Source organism: Dreissena polymorpha, chromosome 4 (genome assembly GCF_020536995.1).
Source record: "Dreissena polymorpha isolate Duluth1 chromosome 4, UMN_Dpol_1.0, whole genome shotgun sequence".
Classification (NCBI taxonomy): Eukaryota; Metazoa; Mollusca; class Bivalvia; order Myida; family Dreissenidae; genus Dreissena; species Dreissena polymorpha.
The window spans coordinates 25527344-25548855 of NC_068358.1; the positions used below are offsets into that span (position 1 = coordinate 25527344).

The following is a 21512-nucleotide window of genomic DNA, read 5'->3' on the forward strand; positions in this document are numbered from 1 at the left end:
AACTTGTTTTTTTGTTTTTTTTTTGTTTTTTTTTATAACAATTTGATGCAACTTGTGTCTGTCTGCATCATTGACCTACTGATATGGCAAATCTTCTAGTAATATTTCAGTGTTCAAAGATTCTTTTAAAGGTTGTTTGTTCAGGTCTGTATTTCTTTTAAGTTGTTTGAAGTCTTTCACATGTTGCAAGAGATAACATGGTAAACATTGGTGTCAAGTTGTAAACTCAAGATCTTTAAGATGATCATTGGCAGGGATTATTAAAGATTGAATAGTTGACAGCATGTCAACACACTATCAGTAGGGTGGTTGTGCTAATGGGCGAAGCTATAATAATTGCTTTTCATGCGGGCAAATATTGACGTATCGAACACATTTGTTGATACAAGGTTATGTACCCCATTTATATTTAGCATGTAAGTTCTAAAGTTGAAGTTTAACCTCTTTATAACGTTTACCTTTTTTAAACGGAGTTTACTCTTGGTAATAAGGTGTTTTGTATTATGAGATATACTGGAATTTTGTAATTGCAATTGAACAAGTGAATTAAAGGTCAAGAGAAAAGAGCTTTTGGCATTTATCTTTTTTGTCAATTTGTGAATATGTCTCTGAAATTATTGCAATTACTGTAGTATACAGGTTTTTGTAGTTATTGTTGATTATCAACCAATTATACGCTCTTGCACTTGGTGTTGCAATGAACATTTGGAATACATCATATTGCATAAATGAAATGCATTTGGCTGTATATTGGGTGCATTGAAGTGAAGTAAATCATTGGTACTTTTTTGCATTTATATTGGTATACAAAAATAGTATCATATGCACATGGGTGAAAGTTTTCTGGGTTAAACCGGAATTCTGGTATTTGAATCTCAGCTGAGGCCATTTTTCCATATAGCGTAAATCTGTTGAGAAAATTTTAGGGAGAGTGGTAAGGAAGCCTAGCTATTAATGGCAGACGCCAGTTCAAGTAACTCAATGAAAACCGCTCGCTATGTATTCTAAGAAACCAGATCTGCGGTTTGTAAAGTTAACAGCTGTCAGACTGCAGGAACTCTTTCGATACCACTCTGTCAGAATTGGACTTATACCATAAAGCTATAAATAGCAATTCCACATATTTTTTATAATCAACCAATCGTAACAGCGCTGAAGATTTTTTCACTGTGTTTAATTCTCACACGCGACACCTCTGGCCTCTATTTGTAATCCGAAGCACACTTCTGATTTTTAGCGAGGCTGTTTTCCGAGAAAACCCGAGCTATTGTCATAGCCAGCTCGTCCACAGTCTGCCGTCTGCCGTCCGCCGAAGGCGTCGTGCTAAAACCTTAACATTGGCTCTAAAATCAAAGTGCTTCCACCTACAACTTTGAAACTTCATATGTAGATGCACCTTGATGAGTTCTACATGCCACACCCATTTTTGGGTCACTAGGTCAAAGGTCAAGGTCACTGTGACCTCTAATATCAAACTTTAACATAGGCTCTAAAATCAAAGTGCTTCCACCTACAACTTTGAAACTTCATATGTAGTTGCACCTTGATGAGTTCTACATGCCACACCCATTTTTGGGTCACTAGGTCAAAGGTCAAGGTCACTGTGACCTCTAATATAAAATTTTAACAAAAACCTTAACATTGCCTCTAAAATCAAAGTGCTTCCACCTACAACTTTGAAACTTCATATGTAGATGCACCTTGATGAGTTCTACACGCCACACCCATTTTGGGTCAAAGGTCAAGGTCACTGCGACCTCTTAAAAAAAAAAAAATTCTGACAAGCTTTCGCAGCCGAGCGTGGCATCCGTTATGCGGTGCTCTTGTTGATGTTAATGTGACGTTAACAAGTTCTAGCTTCAAATAAACCATCCTCATGTATTTAATGTTTACCCTTTGTTCTGATAAAAAGCATTTGAAATGCGGCAATATGCAACGTCATGTCATACGCATGGAAAGCGTGCGTGTATTGATTTTTGGATTAAAACTTTGTAGCGCAAAGAACATTGAGATCTGTTGATTTCGGTTAAACGTTTTGTTGTTCTTTTTAACAAAACTATATTGCGAATAATTTGGAATTGGTATTTCCTCTAAATTAATTTGAAATAAAACATGCCGTATCTTTATCATTACGGTCTTTTAGTTGAGTCATTATTGAAACAGCTTTTGCACTATATACTGATTGAAGAGAACATCCGCAGAACTGGATTTAGTGTTGGGCATTACGAAAACACGCCTAGGCTTAGCAGGTCTACTGACCTATTGTTTATACTGCGGGGTTATGACAAAATGGATTAACATGTGTGGATGCAACTCTGCCGATTTGGTCCATAATTACTGTTAATATATTGTTTTAATGCCATTATTTTTAAACTGATACATTCTTATAAATATAATGGAGAAAATAAGAAGATGGTCTTTTGAAGTAGCATGAGAAGTACTTTTCCTTACTTCAAATGGTTTCTAATTGGCTAAATTTTTGGAGCTTCAGGGGGCTTCGCCTCCGGGGCCCCCACCAGGGATATGCCCTGCACCCACCGGTGGCCGTAGGGGCCCCCTGGACCCCTCGCAAAATTTGCCATTTTTTCAGGCATTTTCAACTTTCACCCATGTATACACGTTTCTGTTGGGTTCAAATATAACAATAAAATTAATTATGGTTTTGTTTAAAGCTACCAAATATATGGTGTACTATTCTTTAGATTGTGTCTACTTGGACCCTGCATTTATTCTGCACATGCGTGTTTTATTTCTGCTAGTTATTCTGATTTTCTGCAAATTTAGGTCTATGAAAGGTCAAAACAAAGCAGATTTGTAAAAATTATTTTTGAAGCAAATAAAAGCTCAGTATCTACCAGCGACAGAAAGTGCCAAGACGGTGACATTTTAATGCTTCTTGTCACTCTCTTGGCTTTTGAATTACTTAAAGACTAAAATAAAGACAAACACAATCTAAAATTGTTGTTGATGAAACATTTATATAGTTGCATATTTGTATTGAAGGGTGTTATTAAACAAATTTACAGTAACAAGAAGTAAGCAAATAATGCTTGGGACCCTTATCTGTAAAGACAGGACATCTGCAAATTATCATATGATGTCCTGAGCACACCTAAAATTTAAACTTAAATTTTTTGCTTTTTTATGTGAATTAAACATTTAATTGTTTCACTCAGGTGCATGATGGACAACACATCTGTAGAGTTACAATTTGTGTCAAACAAGATTTGTATTCTCAATAAAAAAGAGTAGTTTCTCAATAATTGAATTTATTGACTATTGATTTTAACAAATCTGTGCAAGAACAATATTTCTTGTTATATTATTGAATTTATTTTGATACATGTGGGTTTATGCTAGGAAAGGTTTGCAGATTGCTTTGGCATAGCATCAAAATCCTAATATATATGACTTTTTGCAACCTTTTTTTCCTTGGCTTAGGGCTTTTAAATTTTGTCCATAATTATCTTAAAGTGGTTTACATTTCTCTTGTAGTCTCAGAATGATTCTATTGAACCAAACAATGTAATCCAGAAACAACTCTAACATAAATATAATTTGGACACAAATATTGAACTATTTCTTTACTGCTTGTATAATGGGTGAGGTACTTATTGTTTTCTTTACTATTTTGAGAATGGGCCTTGGGAAAAACGGAGTCATTTTGACTAAAATTGGGAAATTAGTTGTTGCTTTTTTTTTGCTAAAATGTACCTTTAAATTGAGAATTAACATGATTTCAATATTACAATTACCATGCTTTAACTTACAGAACTGGATAGGAGACTAACGGATTTTTTTTTATGCATATATGTTTTTTATTTGAAACCTAATCACTTGGAAATGTTTGTCCCATTTGGGAAAAAGATTTTTTTTTATGACCCTGGATCGAAAAATCGGGGATATACTAGTATTGTACATGTATTTGGCCTGTCTGTCCGTCATTCTATGTGTGTGTCTGTCACCAAACTTTAACCTTGGTTAAAGCTGTGCAATGACTTTTGCAATATTGAAGATATTGAAGCAACTTGATATTTGGCATGCATGTGCACCCCCGGAAACTCGATATGCTGTAAAAAGTTGGATGTGCTTGGAAAAGTTGCCGATAGATTTCAATAAATTTCGGTAGGGTAAGTAATCTATAATTGTTTAAAGGCATTTTTCAATTAAAATATATTTTGGTATCTGCAAATGAAAAAGTTTTTGCACAGACAATTGTATCAACCAATTTCCCCGAGTAACATATCCGCCAGTGTTTCTTAAAAAAATTCGTATTGGTGGAAAAAATCGACTTAACATTCAGCATGTTGATGAAAAAATGATATGACCTGGTGCAGTTCAAAAGATGTCAAGATATGACATGAGTGCAGTTCGTTTATAAACATAAAACCTCACTATTACAGCTGATTTATGCGCTTTGCATGCTTGTTCCTTGCACTGAGACTTTTCATACTTACTATTTGGTTACTGTTTGAAATAATAGTGGAGTCAGGGACTATACCCTATAGGCCTTAAAAATAGGGAGAAGTGACTTCTCCTTTTTTCTGAAACAGGGAGAAGTTTGGAAAATCAGGGAGAAGTTTGTGCAAACAATATCGTAAACAAAACATGTTCATTTCACAACTTTTATTATTTCTATCATTACACTATATTTATTTGTAAAAACAATAAATTTTCTTTGAAATCTACTTTATCCTAGCACATTAAAGTCATTTAAAACACTTAAGTAATTTAAGATATTTACCGGTAGCACCTTTTAATCACATATTTATTGTCTTTATATTATCATCATCCCTATGACTGCTTTTGAAACAAAACACAATCTTAATGCATCTAGTATAACTATAACTATTACTATTTATCCGAATACTATACATGTCCGAAATATGTACACTTAAGAATGCCTTACTTGTTTAACTTTAATAATCCAAATTGCCCATGTTGTTATCTGATTTTACAAACCTTATAAAATGTTAGTTTAATTTAGTTAATGCTTTCTCCATTATTGAATCACCATTTAATACTTGTAATTGGAATCGCCAGCTTTAAATTGAACGCGGGTTAAATGTTACAATACGTCCCCCATTTGCAATGTCGAAGGTCATGACGTAGCAATTTAATTCTACTCGGATAATTTATATCTAATTAAGGAAATGTGTTTTCTCAATGTTTATGTGTAGTATTATAACTTTTTAGTATAAAAAATGAACTGTGATTCCACTTTATAAAAGATGGGTGTAAAATACTCGTAATTATCGGTGGATTAACAAACTGACAAAACTCGCTGGACTTAATAGTGGATCTACGTAATTAATAGACCTTTGATCAATTTTGTTTTTCTTTAATTATTTTTGCTGACTTTCTTTAACCGTGCCGTCTGCCAAAAAACCTGCAATTATCGGATGGTCAATAAATTATCAGGTTATCATTAGACATTAAACTTGCTTATCACCTGCGGGCGGTAGCACGCCTTAGCAAAAATAATCGGGTGGCTTGATTTTAACTTTTCCCGTCTTATTTACTAAAAAAATCGGGCGACTTGATCTTTGCTTTTCTGGGCTCGTAGGGCGATATCACTGGCGTTAGGGTGAAATTATCGCTCTAGTCGCCCGTAGGGTAGTCAAAGGGGAGTAAATGATACTCTTTCCTAGAAAACAAACACATAATGTCCTTAACACTTGCACTGGACTCCCTCAATTGTTCAATCCCCATTGACTGTCATTGATAATACACCTTATGTAAGTTTATAAATTTCGACACTATTTAGGGACTCCAGCGCTAGATTTACTAATGAAAAGAAAACACTGAACATTTTTGGAATAAGAATGATTTAAATATATAATAAATATTAATGAATAAATATGGTTGTATCCTTGCCAAATTCTTACGCATAAAAGCTGATCATGTATAAATTTTCGAGCCGTTTGGACTTCAGCCGGCTCACATATTTTGAAATCATAGTTTCATCAGTTATGACATAAATACATTATCAATTTGAAGCATTGGACACGAAAAATTACTTGTTTACTCAAACATTAGCTGACCAAAAAGCGAGCTCATATTTATTATCAGTTATCGAAATAATGTCCAATGGTTCTCTCAATATGCGTTTTGCACTCAAATGGAAAGAACGTCCTAGTTTTAAATGTTATAATTTGCTGAAATCTGGCTGAATATATTCCTTCAAGGCTTGGGGCTTCAGCAGATGATAACTGCGTATTATCTATGCACATAAGAAGGAGGCGTGAATTGGGTTTTGAAAACAAAAGTTTACATTTTGCATACATCATTACCAAAAAGAATGAAAAGAAACAGACATTGACACACGTGAATTGTCGGGGATGTTTGCAAAGCTTTCAACTTTAAGCCATATATCATAGATCCAAATTTAGTTCAGATTTATGAAAGTCTACCCATAATTGGAACTTAAGGCAGAAAATATTATTATAAATGTTTAGATTGCCTAACTGACGTATATTTTTACCTGTTTGAATCAATTGCTTTACATTTACAATGATTTTCAAACAATTGAAAAAAAGATACAAATAAGCTGGAAATTAACTAAGCTTCAGAAAGGATATAATTATGAAACCTCAAAGTTCAATGAAAATTATCTAAAATGCATTAGAGTGGGCATAAATCAGCTGTAATAGTGATCTTTAAGTTTATAAACTAACTGCACTCCTGTCATATCTTGACATCTTTTCAACTGCACCAGGTCATATCATTTTTTCATCAACATGTTGAATGTAAAGTCGATTTTTTCCATCAATACGAATTTTGTTTACAAACCTTGGCGGATATGTTACCGTATTTTTCGGGTTATATGTGGCACCGGAATGTAAGACGCATCCCCCATTTTTTAACATTTTTTTATTTTTTCCATACATAAGACGCTCCGGCATACACGACGCACATAAATCATCATGAAATATTCCCAAATATGCATTCATACATGTTAATCCATTAAATGTTTAATCCTCTTTCGTGTTTTATTTCCGATAGAAGATTCATCTTAAAACTATGCTTTCATTTGTTCTCTCACATGTTTATTGTCTTTATATATTTTCTCCTTTAAATTTATTTGAAAGTATTAATTAAAAAAAAAAACGTCATTCAAAACAATGTATTACCGGTAATAATTGACCATATCTGCAAGCCGTTGCATTCGCACATTTTGTATCTGTTTTGCCAAACATCGCAGTCTAAACACTGCTGATCATATTTTCACAATAGTCAAAATTAAATCCAGTCTTGACCAGATTTTCCTGTAAATCAGTACACAGAACATGACCTGTTTCAATAATAAACTACCTAAATGAGCGTAACATCAAAGATACAGCATTCTCTTCGCTACACAGTTTTTTCTTCAACAATGTATACACCCACGCTAATTTTCGCGCGCTTTCTAACAGAACAAAGAAAAGTACATGAGCAATAGATGTGGCTACACAAATGTTGCGTTAACAATAAAATGGGAAAACGCGAATTTAATTATGCGCATTTGATAATACAACAAAACGAAATAAAAACAAAACAATTATTGTGTATTTAACTGCATTTTGGCTATAAATGCAGCAATGGCTCTTTCATAAAAAATAAATGTTTTTAAAAATTGTATAGGGATGTTTGTTTTAATGTGTGTTGACGGATTCTCCGATGTCGACAACCAATAAATGATTTGAACTGTTATTGTGCCGTATATTATTGTATTCTTATTGTATACTCTGCTTCTCATTGATATTGTGTTTGTTTGTTGTACTTTGTTATTTTTTGTTACGAATTGTTGTAAAAATCGTAAGGTTAGCTCGTAAAATAAATTTAGCAGATGACTACTTTTTTGTTGCATTGTTTAATTTACGTTACAGTACTGTATAGAACCACAATAGTATCATTAGTAGTGTGTAACCGACTCGGTGTAAAATAAAATTATGTTACAAAAACAGCGAAACAAATTACCGGAAATGGTTATCAAACTCGCAGATTTATGCAATTCTGACTAAAAAATTTGACATTCTGACTTTGGAAAAAATGATTTTGTACATACATAAGACGCTCCGGGGCATACAACGCATGTTACTTTTGCCTGTAAGAAAGTTGCGACTTATACCCGAAAAATACGGTACTTGGGGACATTGGTTGATATAATTGTCGGTGCAAAAACTTTTTTACTTGGAAATCTTTAAAGAATTTTGTAAATAAAGTGCTAAATATGGGACAAATCCCTGCATCGTTGACTTTAAATAGCCATATTTCAATAAATCCTGAATAATAATAATCAGGATTTTTCTAACATACATGGTAATACCTCCTTTGCATATACAAAAATATATTTTATTTCAAAAATGCCTTTAAACAATTATAGATCTGGATTTTCTTACCATACCGAAATTCAGCGAAATCTATCGGCAGCTTTTCCAAGCACATCTAACTTTTCACCGCATATCGGGTTTCCGGGGGTGATTTGCAATTCATGGAGCTGCACATTTTAAGTGGTGAAAGGTCAAGGTCAGCCTTCAAGGTCAAAGGTCAAATAAATGGCTTCAAAGTGACGCCGTAGGCGGCATTTTGTTTCTGACAAACACATCTCTTGTTTTCGATTGGGAATTGGTCCACTTGCAGGACTAGCATTCAAATTGAAAAAATGCCTTGAAAAGGTGAAAATGTTTCATCATGAACTCTTAACTTCTCTTGGAAAACACAAGTTACTTGATGTAATGCTGTATTGGTTTAATTAGTAATGGTGTTTGTCAATAATGAAATGATACTATAGAATTCACGTCAATTTTTTACAACTGAAATTCTTGTAGATATTTATTTAATATTTAACTTTCAAATTGGGGTTGGTTTCATGCTGAATGGAAAAAAAAATTCAAACATATTTGGAATTGGCAATGGGTCCTTTTATGGGACATTCTTTTTAAATTAGGAATAACTGGATTTATTTGACTTCCATTTATGGAATGTGAAGACTGCATGCAGATGCAGTGTATAGAAGAGGTCTACAATTCTTCTGCATTCTATGAACAGTGTTGATGAACCAAGTAATTTGGATATCCCTTAGGGGTTTAACCCATTTATGCCTAGCGTCTAGAAAAAAGGCCTTGGCAAACAGCGTAGACCCAGATGAGACGCCGCATGATGCAGTGTTTCATCTGGGTCTACGCTGTTTGCTTAAAGGAATTTCTGTAAGAAATATTCTAAATATAGAAATAAATATACTAGACATCCCAAATTTTGGAAATGAATTGATCCAATTTAGAAGGATGGGAGAGTCCACTAGGCATAAATGGATTAATATGAGACTGTTGTATGTGATATTGATAAATAAAGCAGATACAACAGCTTTGCACTCAATTTACAACATGAACACAGTTCTGTCAATGTCTGTTTGCAGGATGGCAGACTGGAGTGTGTACAAGGGGTCACCGGGTGCTGACATTCTCTCGTCGCTCAGTTGCCGCAGTAACAGGGACCAGAGTCTGAGCACGCTGCACAGAATGTCAAGCTTCATGGACAGCCACTTGTACACCAGCAGTGCCATGTACGATGAGAACACGTTCTGTACTTCTGATAATCTCGAGGACTGCATCACACAGCTCAATCAGGTATAAGGACTGTTGTAGTAATTATCCCTTGCTGAAAGTCGTAGGGATATCGATATGGCAGTATTTATTATGTCATATAATAGTGTGCATCTTTATTTTTATGCCCCCTGATTGAATGATCGGGGGTATATTGTTTTTGTCCTGTCTATCTGTCATTCTGTCCCAAAACTTTATCCTTGGTTAAAGTTTTGCGATAACTTTTGAAATATTGAACATAGCAACTTGATATTTGGCATGCACGTGTATCTTATGGAGCTGCACATTTTGAGTAGCAAAAGGTCAAGGTCATCCTTCAAGGTCAAAGGTAAAAAAAAGACTTAAAGGCGGCGCATTAGGGGGCTTGTGTTTCTGACAAACACATCTCTTGTTATAATTTGAAATATATTCATCTCCTTATGCAGCTCTAGGAGTTAAATCTGAGCGAAAATGATATAAAAAAACCCATGTATTTTCAGCTTTATATTATTTGTAGGCAAAATAAAAACATATTAATTTCTTATTATGGTCAAAATTCCACATTTGTTTCCAAGCCAAAGGGCCCTGGCCCCATTACACAAATAATAAAAAAACACGAATACAGTCCAACCCCTCTTAAGCAGCCAGTCAAGGGAAACAGCCAAATTGGCTGCTTAAGCGGGGTGGCCTCTTAAGAGGGGGTTGGGTCATAGGGAGTCTGGAGTTGATACATGTAAGTGCACGGCCAACTGTTCAATTTTTGTATAAACAAAATGGTAAATATGTGTACATATACTAAACAGTGTATAGAAAATAATTTTATTTCTTCCTTTCTAAAATCAGGTATAAAACAAAATTTTCATTCAAAAAATATTTATCTTTCTAATCATCATCAATATCATCATTATCATCAGAATCAAGTCAATGAAAAAGAATCATTCTCACGATTCATTGATTACACAATGGGCGTTGTATGGCCCCAGATGGGAACAGTTGTGAATAAGTTATGCGTGAATAACTCCCGTGTCACTATCAATTGATAAAATTTAATTGGTTTATTGTAGTTTTATGGCTTTGTAATACCCACCGCACGAATTGGTCCCGACAGTGATCTCCTCCACGATAAAATCGTGACCAGTTACTTAAGAGACTGATAATAGCAACCGGGTGTTATCCTCCTGGCAATCGTGCTTTTCATGCATAAATTATAAAAACATTTTTTCGCCTTGTAAAGGGTTTTATCAAAATTAATATATTGAAATCATTGTAAATATAAAACAAATATAAATGCTTTATTTAATTCCCAAATGAGAATACTGTAATAATTTGTAATCCGAAACACACTTCCGATTGTTTTATGTTAACGAGACGTTTACAAATTCTAGCATCAAAAAAGTCCTCATGTATTTCCTTTGTCCAGACAAAATTGGCGAAAATTATGCACCAATGTAGAATGTCACGTGAAAAGCGTGCGTGTATTGATTTTTTGATAAAACTTTGTAGCACAGAGAACATGAAGATCAGTTGATTTCGGCTAAAAGTTTTGTTGTTCTTTTTAACTTTTAATTGGCCATAATTGTCATAATGTGTGCTTGAAAAAGTGTGACGCAACAACTACAAATAATAATTTATAAATTAATAATCTCTTTTTCAGTAATAATAGGTGATATTCGCACATGCGGAAAAAAAAATTCAAACGGTCGCATATTGCTTTTAACCCGATAACCCGATAATCCGCCGCTAATTAATTGCAATTTGAAAACTGGCTGTCAAACTGTTTATCACACATCACGCTTCAGTACTACACCGCAGACTGGCAGTAAGTATCGATTTTATCGACGTTGCCTCTGTGTAATTTTGCAAATGTACATGACTGACTAACTCGCGCGAGACCACTCATATGGGGGAAATTTAACATTTGGGATGCAAAATTGCTGGCCGGAGAAACGGGGTTACCGCTTAAGAGGGGTGCATTATATAGTGTTTATCGACGGTCGCGGCACAGACCGGCCGCCTACACGGGGCGACCGGCGATGAGGGGTGACCGGAAGTCGGGGTTGGACTGTACTCATATTGTGATATGTTGCAAACTTATGATAGATACAGCAAATATATTGTCTTTATTAATACACATATCAGTCTATCTTCATATCTTGCTTAACAGTTTTGGCAGTCAGTTAGCCTAACAGTAAATGCTTTGATTATTTAGTATTGTTGATCCGGCTTGTGGTAAATTTGATAGAGATAAACTTGATAGAGAAGTCGCAAAAGTAGAGTCTATGCAACTGTGTATGTGTGTGTTATAATCCACGATTCTCAAGAATAACGATTTGTAATTTATCCTGCAAATTAAAATAACATACAGCAAATGTTCACCATCATGAGACATTGTGTTGTGTGTAACACCTTCTTGAATATATTTGTAATATGTGTATGCTTGCGTCCATCCCAGCTAATTTTCAGGATTGTAACTGCATCATTTATTCTGCAATTTTAACATGACATATCTCAAATGTTAAACATGTGGATGCAGCATGTCACTGTACCTAAACTGCTTAACCAGACTGTATTTGTCTTGCATTTTAAAATAACCTACTAAAATGTCTTCATCATGCTGATACAGCTTTTTATGTCCCCCAGTCTATACTGGGGGACATATTGTTTTTGCCCTGTCTGTTGGCTTGTTTGTTGGTTTATTGGTTTGCGTCAAACTTTAACATTGGCCATAACTTTGCAATATTGAAGATTGATATTTGGCATGCATGTGTATCTCATGGAGCTGCACATTTTGAGGTGTGAAAGGTCAAGGTCATCCTTCAAGGTCAAGGGTCAAATTTTGCAATATTGAAGATAGCAACTTGATATTTGGCATGCATGTGTATCTCATGGAGCTGCGCATTTTGAGTGGTGAAAGGTCAAGGTCATCCTTCAGGTTAAAAGGTCAAATATATGGGGGGACATAGTGTTTCACAAACACATCTTGTTTTGTTTATGACCTTTGTCTGCAGCTCAATGGTCATACTAACATTTTGTGGTCAATGGTCAATATTGGGCAAAACAAATTTCTTATGAAATTTTAAACAAATTGTTCATAAGCTCAAAGACCAAGGTTAATCCTATAGGTCAAAGGTCAAATTTTTAGCATTAATACAGTCTTCCCAGACTGTTACTGTATAATACATAATGCAATTTCTGATGATTTATCACAAATATAATACATAATGCAATTTCTGATGACTTATCACAAATACTTGCCATTTTGAAAAAAATATTTCATGTGTAAGACCCGTGTCTCTACTTCAAGGTCATGCTTACAGGTCAAAGGTCAACTTTTGGCATACTGCAGTTTGTTGGGACAATAACTTCTGTATTTTCTTTAACCATTTGTGGTTTTTCCATTGTAAGAAGTTTGGAAAAACATACCAGCTTAAACCATGAGTTCTAAATATACAGATATCCTCACACAATAATGAAATGGCAGAAAGTAATCTTTAACCTAATAAACCTTATGTTTAAGAATGTCTTTATTAGCCATTTGTTTGAAGTTTATATCCATTACCTTACAGCCCTTCTTCTTGGCACATTTTAGCGCAGCTGTTTTTGGAGAAAACTCAAGGTATTGTCATAGCCAGCTCGTTGTGTTGTCCGCCGTAGGCGTCGTGCTAAAACCTTAACATTGGCTCTAAAATCAAAAAGCTTCCAGGTACAACTTTGAAACTTCATATGTAGCTGCACCTTGATGAGTTCTACACGTCACACCCATTTTTGGGTCACTAGGTCAAAGGTCAAGGTCACTGTGATCTCTAAAAAAAATGAAAAAAATAAAAATAAATAACACCTTTTCTTCTGACAAGCTTTCATTTATTAAAAACTGCACCCGCAGCCGAGTGTTGGCACACTAGCAATAGGGAAACTAAAGCCGTCTGGCAGCATGTTGTAATATTTGAATTTTGTAAGCATGTATGTTCATAGTAGATGGAATACTTGACAAGCCTTGATTTACACTGATAAGTAGCACTTCAGTGATCTTGCCTTACAGAGGTCATTTATAAATGCCAATTTTTTCTACAATTTGAACAAAAATAACCCGCTACTGATTGAGTAGCCTTTGACAAAATAAGTAGATGCTTTACCCAAAATCTCCCACTAGTACTTGAGGTTTGGTAAACATAAAATAAGTATATGGTGTTTAGGAACTGAAATTGCAGGCAATGTGTGAACTTTCTACTTCAGTTATGTACTGATTTTAAATTGATGACATAAATTGCATTAATTGTAAAAAAAAAAAAATAGTGAAGAAATGAATGCAAAAAGAGCTTATTGCTTTGCTTTGGGGACTAAAGTTTGCTTGCATGAGTGAAAATATTTATTAACTCACTTTAATGGGAAAAATATTTGATTAAACTACACTAATGGCAAGCAAGTATCCGCTATCTTATATATGCAGTTAAGTGTTAGCATGGCAACATTCGTGACTAAGCAGTCATCAATGTGGTAAGCTGTTTATATCATTAAATGTCTTTTTGATGCAGACATGGTATTCTAAAGTGCATTTTAAATAAAAAAGACGAGAGGTAATAATATTTCGCAGAAGTATCTTTTTATCCTTTACACTGAAATAATCACGTATCAGTATCAGTTAACCTTAAAGTTGTCTGGATCTGACAGTTATGGGATTTATAATGACAGTTAAAGCAAATTGCATTAACAACATGTGAAATTCAATATAAATGGGGATTTTCTACTTTTATTGTTCTTCTTTTAGAAAAGCCTACATTGAGTTCCATCTTGAGAGTATTGACATCATTCTCTCCTGTCAAATAAATCAGGATTTAAAAATCAACTTGTTTACTCATTAAAAACAAAAAAACTCCAAGAGCCATATTAATTAAAATGTTAAAAAATGCTACGAAATGTATGACATTTATTATAGCCCACTCCTCCACAATGAAATTTAAATTGGGAGTACATGTAGGTAAACTGGCCTAAGGTTGTCCATGTGTCTGCCCATCTTTCAGATATCTTTTCCGAACAATATCTTTCAAACAGGTTTAACCCTTAAAGCGCTGGAGCTGAATTTTAAAGGCCTTTGCAAACAGTTTGGATCCAGATGAGACGCCACAGAACGTGGCGTCTCATCAGGATCCAAACTGTTTGCTATTCTGATAGTATTCTTTGAATTTTTTTTGAAGAATATGCTAATTTTAGAAATTCTGCAGACGACATTTTAGCAGACGACAAATTTCCCAGCATGCAAAGGGTTAACTTCAGGGGATTCCCATGCACTTTCCTGTGCCAGGGGTGAACATTGTAGGGGGAAGGTTATCTTGTATATACAAATTAGGTCGTTCATACTGCAAGGCAAATATCATGGGAATTTTATAAGTTCTTCATATTTTCATGAAACTTGAAACAAGGATAGATGGCAATATGACGATTATGCATGTCATTTCATTTTGTTCCTACATCAAAAAATATGGTTGCTAAGGCAACAAATAGGCTAGAAATGTTATGCTGAAAATGGTAAAGGACTTATATTGCTTGGCAATGGTCTTGTTTAATTTGGATGTTAAATGGTTGGAAGCCAATCAAGATGTTTTCTGTTTTTCAGTGTCATATAGATGGATGACATATGAAATGATCCAATTTTTAGACAGAAAATAAATAACACCAAACCCGTAAAACAAAGAATCACACAAACAACCTTTCATACCTCCTGAAAATATTACTTGATGAAGAATAAAAAGGACATTCTTTAGCAAGTACTTTATGTAAGACTTCATTTCAAGTAACAAAACTGTTAAAAAGATATGTTGATCATTTGAAGGTAACAGTTCTAAGTTTTTCATTTTAGTTTGAGCTGTGACTAATTATAAGCTGATAATCATAACTTTTGTGCTGAAAAAAAAACCATAATCTGTTGTTTTTTTCTATAAACATACAATATAATCATTAAACTTTATATAATACATTTAATACATTTTATCATTTGTCATATTACATTTTTTATTGAATTGTGAAATGTTAGTTTATGTATGAATTGACTCAAAGAAAGGGCAAGTAGTTCTTCAAACTTGCTCTCTGGGTAAGGTGAAGTCATATCCCCAAGTAAACCCCTGGTCTAAAACTATTAGAGTTACAAATTTTACAGGAACGAAGATCTCATTGATGGGGATATGCACTGTACAAGAACCCCTTGATTTTTTATTGCCCAACCAGTAACTTTTTGTAAAATGAAAATAGCTAGAAAAACCCTGAACTTGGAAAAACTCACGTCTTAGATTTTTCAGACTTGAGTCTTTTAAATTGCTTGGTTTAAATTGCACAACGCAATTCAAATTTTCATTTACATGCACTTTTGCTTGAAATGTTCAGTTTCAGTACTCATTTTATTTGCTCACTTGCAGATAATGCACTTTTGGACATTTTTCAGACTGCAATTTAGAATGTTGTAGTTTTTCCTCAATTGAGATTGTACCTTATATCGGTATTTTATTAAAAAGGAAACAAATGCTGAACTCTTTCTTTAATATTTATGCCCCCCTACGAAGAAGAGGGGGTATATTGTTTTGCACATGTCAGTCCGTCTGTCCGTCCGTCCGTCCACCAGATGGTTTCCGGATGATAACTCAAGAACACTTACGCCTAGGATCATGAATCTTCATAGGTACATTGATAATGACTGGCAGATGACCCCTATTGATTTTGAGGTCACTAAGTCAAAGGTCAAGGTCACAGTGACTTGTTCTTGGATGCAGTTTAGGACCACATTTGCAGATTATATTATGTAGTGGTGTTGTGGGGTCTCCGTCCCCACCAGATGGTTTCCGGACGATCACTCAGGAACGCTTACGCCTAGGATCATGAGACTTCATAGATACATTGATCATGACTGGCAGATGACCCCTATTGATTTTTTGGTCACTAGGTCAAAGGTCAAGGTCACAGTGACTCGTTTTTGGATGCAGTTTAGGACCACATTTGCAGATTATATTATGTACTGGTGTCATGGGGTTTCCGTCCGTCCACCAGATGGTTTCCGGATGATAACTCAAGAACGCTTACGCCTAGGATCATGAAACTTCATAGGTACATTGATAATAACTGGCAGATGACCCCTATAGATTTTGAGGTCCTAGGTCAAAGGTCAAGGTCACAGTGACTTGTTCTTGGATGCAGTTAAGGACCACATTTACATAAAATATTATTTACTGGAGTCGTGGGGTCTATCTACCAGGGCTAGCGCTGTCCCAAAATTTCTTTGAGCCAACCAGTTTTTCTTTTTCGGTGCGCGAAAACTGGTTTGGAAATAATTATATATACATGTACTATCAACTTGTTATGCCCCCCTTTGAAGAAGAGGGGGTATATTGTTTTGCACATGTCGGTCCGTCGGTCTGTCGGTCGGTCCGTCCACCAGATGGTTTCCGGATGATAACTCAAGAACGCCTAGGCCTAGGATAATGAAATTTTATAGGTGCATTGATCATGAATGGCAGGTGACCCCTAGTGATTTTCAGGTCACTATGTCAAAGGTCAAGGTCACAGTGACTTGAAACAGTAAAAAGGTTTCTGGATGATAACTCAAGATTGCTTATGCCTAGGATCATGAAATTTCATAGGAACATTGATCATGACTGGCAGATGACCCCTATTGATTTTCAGGTCACTAGGTCAAAAGTCAGATCACAGTGACTCGAAAGAGTTAAATGGTTTCCGGATGATAACTCAAGAATGCTTATGCGATCATGAAACTTCATAGGTAGATTGATCATGACTGGCAGATGACCCCTATTGATTTTCAGGTCACTAGGTCAAAGGTCAAGGTCACAGTAACAAAAAAATGTAATCACACAATGGCTGCCACTACAACTGACGGCCCATATGGGGGGCATGCATGTTTTACAAACAGCCCTTGTTTGTTTTAGCCCTTTGTTTATTGTAGTATATAAATTTTCTCTAGAGCATATCTCCAAAACTGTAAGAGCTATCAACTTGAAACTTCCTATTTAGGTACATTGAATTGAGGGAATGCGCTGTGCAAAATAACCATTACTTTTTGTCCCCTAATTATGTATGCCCTACTTCAAAAAGTTGACTTACAGCTATCACACTGTCCATATGTATCTTGCTGTCAATCTGAAATTCCTCAATCAACAATATCTTTTCCATATATTAATGGATTTTAAAATAACTTGACACAAATATAAACCTTATAACACCAAAGGTCAAGGTCACACTAAGAGGTCAAAAGCTTAAGTTTGGCATACAATTCTTGACAATTCCTGTATCCACCATGCCTTAAATTCCTTTTATTGTTAGGATAACATAGATGATATGTGCAAAGATACAAAATACTGCATCAACACTGCCTACATCAAATGGTTGTAGAATATGGAACTGCCTTTTGTTGTTAAGTTGACATTATGTTGGGTTAAGTTCGCATTATGTTGGGTTAATGTGACATTATGTTGGGTCAAGTTAGAATTGTGTTGGGTTAAAGTGACATTATGTTGGGTTAAGTTAGCATTATGTTGGGTTAAAGTGACATTATTTTGGGTTGAGTTGGCATTATGTTGGGTTAAGGTGACATTATGTTCGGTTATGTTGGCATTATGTTGGGTTGAGTTGGCATTTAGTTTGGTTAAGTTGACATTATGTTGGGTTAAGTTCGCATTATGTTCGGTTAAGTTGGCATTATGTTGGGTTAAGTTAGCATTAGGTTGGGTTAAAGTGGCTATGTTACATTAATTTGGTATTATGGGTTAAGTTAGCATTAGGTTGGGTTAAAGTGGCTATGTTACATTAATTTGGTATTATGTTGGTTTAAGGTGCGTTACGTTTGGTTTTGTTGGCATTATGTTGGGTTAAGATGACCGTATGCTGGGTTAAGTTTGCTTATTATTCAGTTAAGTTGGCATAATGTTGGGTTCAGTCGATATTATGTTAGGTTTAGTTTAAATTATGTTGGGTTAAGTTTACATAATGTTCGGTTATGTTGACATCATGTTCAGTTGTCATAGCATTATGTCCGGTTCATTTGGATTTTTTTCACGAAATCTGTGTCTATCTCCTATCGTATTCAACCCGAGACGGTTTAGTTCGGTGTCGCTTAAGCTCAAGTCTCAATATAGCGTGTAGAGCCCCGGTCTATCCCAGTTTGCTAACGCAGGTCGACCAGCAAGAACTGGGATGATTCGTAGAGATTTTTTAACACCGTCCCGTGGCGACCCGGCAGAGCGCCAGATTACCGATGTACTGTAGCTATACTGGGTCTCTGCCGGCATTAACCAGAGCTACAGTGCCGTCCCAGTTGTTCCCGATGCCGTCCCGGTTGTTGCCGGTGCCGCGCCGGTTGTTGTCGGTCCTTACTGGTGACTCCCAGTTCATCCCGGAGGTATTAAACATTTTAATACTTTCCCAGTGGAGCCCCGGTTGTTCCCGGTTCATCCTGGTTGTCCCCGGCGGAGCCCTGGTATACAATAACTCCACCGGCACTCAACGGGGCTATACTGGCATCAGACCCGGCAGAGCTACGGCAAGAGCGCCGGTTTACTAATGTACCGTAGCTATACTGGGACTCTGCCGGCATTCATCGGAGCAACACCGGCGACAATTGGGGCGTTACCGTAGCTCTGTCGGAGTCTGTATGGGCCCCGGTGGAGCTACGGTGCCGTCCCGGTTTTTGCCGGTGCCGCAAAGGTTGTTGCCGGTCCTTCCTGGTGACTCCCGGTTCATCCCGGAGGTATTATAACATTTTAATACTTTCCCGGTGGTGCCCTGGCGGTTGTTCCCGGTTCATCCCAGTCATCCCCGGCGGAGCCCCGGTTCATACCGGTAGAGCCCCGGTTCATCTCGGTAGATCCGGGATCACGCACCAGGACTCCGTCGGCATCATAGTGAGACTGGGCCTTTAGTTTTGATACCGTTTCATGTCAATTTTTTCATTGCAGAAATTTGCAATTAGATCAGAAAGCCCTAATTATATTAGCGCATGTGTGAGTCGATCCGCCGTTTTAAGACTAATGTACCGAGGAGATCTAAATGAAGCAAACATAACGTAATGACGGCCGAACATGATTGCAACTTAACCGAACATGATGTAAACTTAACCCAACATAATGTAAACTGAACCTAACATAAAATCAACTGAACCAAACAGAATGTCAACATAACCAAACATAATGCCAACTTAATTGAATATAATGCCAACTTAACCCAACATAATGTCAACTTAACCGAACATAACGACAACTTAACCCAACATAATGGCAACTTAACCGAACATAATAACAACTTAACCCAACATAATGTCACCGTAACCCAACATTATGCCAACTAATCCCAACATAATGGCAACTTAACCAAACATAACGCAAACTTAACCCAGCTTAATGTCAACTTAACCCAACATAATGTCAACTTAACACAACACAATGGCAGCTTTACCAAACATAATGTCAAATAAACAAAACAAAATGTTACCTTAACCTAACATAATCTCAACTTAACCCAACATAATGCCGCCTTAACCCAGCATAATGTCAAATGAATCCAACATAATTTAAACTTAACCCAACAGAATGTCAACTTAACCCAACATATCAGTCTTGTTCAACAAAAGGCAGTTTTGGCGTTCCATAGTTGTAGAATTAAGGTAAAACCATCACATTAAGGGATTTACAGCTAACAGCCACTGAATAATGGATATAGGAGAACATTAATTACATGTAAGGGTATATGAACCACTGCATTCAAGGCATATCTCCCCTATAATTTGAATTTATGCATCAAGAGGAAACTATAGGCCTGAAGCTTGCATTGTAGCTTATGTCCTCTGACCAAGCCGCTTGTGGGAGTGGGGATATTTCAGGCATTACAGAGTTATCCCTCCTACAAAGTCAGACGGATATAGTTTTTGCTTTTGTCAGTCCATCAGTCTGTTTGTCAGTAAGTCAGTCTGTCTCTAACTTTTCAAGTTTTTACCTCAGATACTATATAAGATTTCAGCATGAAACTTCATTGGTATATAGGAATCAATAAGCAGAAGTGCCATGCACAAGAACCATTAGACTTTACTTTCTTGAATAAGAGTTATTGCCCTTTGTTATCCCCCGCCAGAGGCGGAGGGATATTGTTTTGGCGTTGTCCGTCCGTCCGGCAGTCCGTCCGGCCGGCACTTTTGTGTCCGGAGCCATATCTTGGAAGTGCTTTGGCAGATTTCATTGAAACTTCGCATGAGTATATATATGCATAAGAGGATGATGCACGCCAAATGGCATTGTACAACATCTGTTAAAAACAGAGTTATGGCCCTTTGTATCTTGAAAAAATGCTTTTTACTATAGGCACTTTTGTGTCTGGAGCCATATCTTGGAAGTGCTTTGGCGGATTTCATTGAAACTTGGTACGAGTATATATATGCATAAGAGGATGATGCACGCCAAATGGCATTGTACACCATCTGTTAAAAACAGAGTTATGGCCCTTTGTATCTTGAAAAAATGCTTTTGACTATTGGCACTTTTGTGTCCGGAGCCATATCTTGGAAGTGCTTTAGCAGATTTCATTGAAACTTGGTTTGAGTATACTATCCCCCGCCAGAGGCGGAGGGATATTGTTTTGGCGTTGTCCGGCTGTACGTCTGGCTGTTTGTCCGTTCATCACTTTTGTGTCCGGAGCCATATCTTGGAAGTGCTTTGGCGTATTTTATTGAAACTTCGTATGAGTATATATATGCATAAGAGGATGATTCATGCCAAAATGGTATTGTACACAATTTGTTTAAACCAGAGTTATGGCCCTTTGTGTCTTGAAAAACATCTGTCAGTATGTTCATCCGTCCGATTTGCACCCATCCACAAACAAAGCATATGTTGCGGGGGATATCAATTCTACGAATTTGCTTGTTGTTTTTGTATGATATAAATTGTCATGGATATATCTCAG

At 36.1% G+C, this 21512-nt stretch overlaps 1 protein-coding gene across 1 annotated transcript in view; it reads left to right on the forward strand.

Annotated features, from left to right (window-relative positions):
* Positions 1-21512, forward strand: part of LOC127876625 (afadin- and alpha-actinin-binding protein A-like) — a 97490-nt gene that overhangs the window by 14377 nt on the left and 61601 nt on the right. The window contains exon 2 of the mRNA XM_052421968.1: positions 9398-9608. Coding sequence (XP_052277928.1) covers positions 9399-9608 — 210 coding nt within the window. The 5' untranslated portion in view covers position 9398. The remainder of the gene's footprint in view (positions 1-9397; positions 9609-21512) is intronic.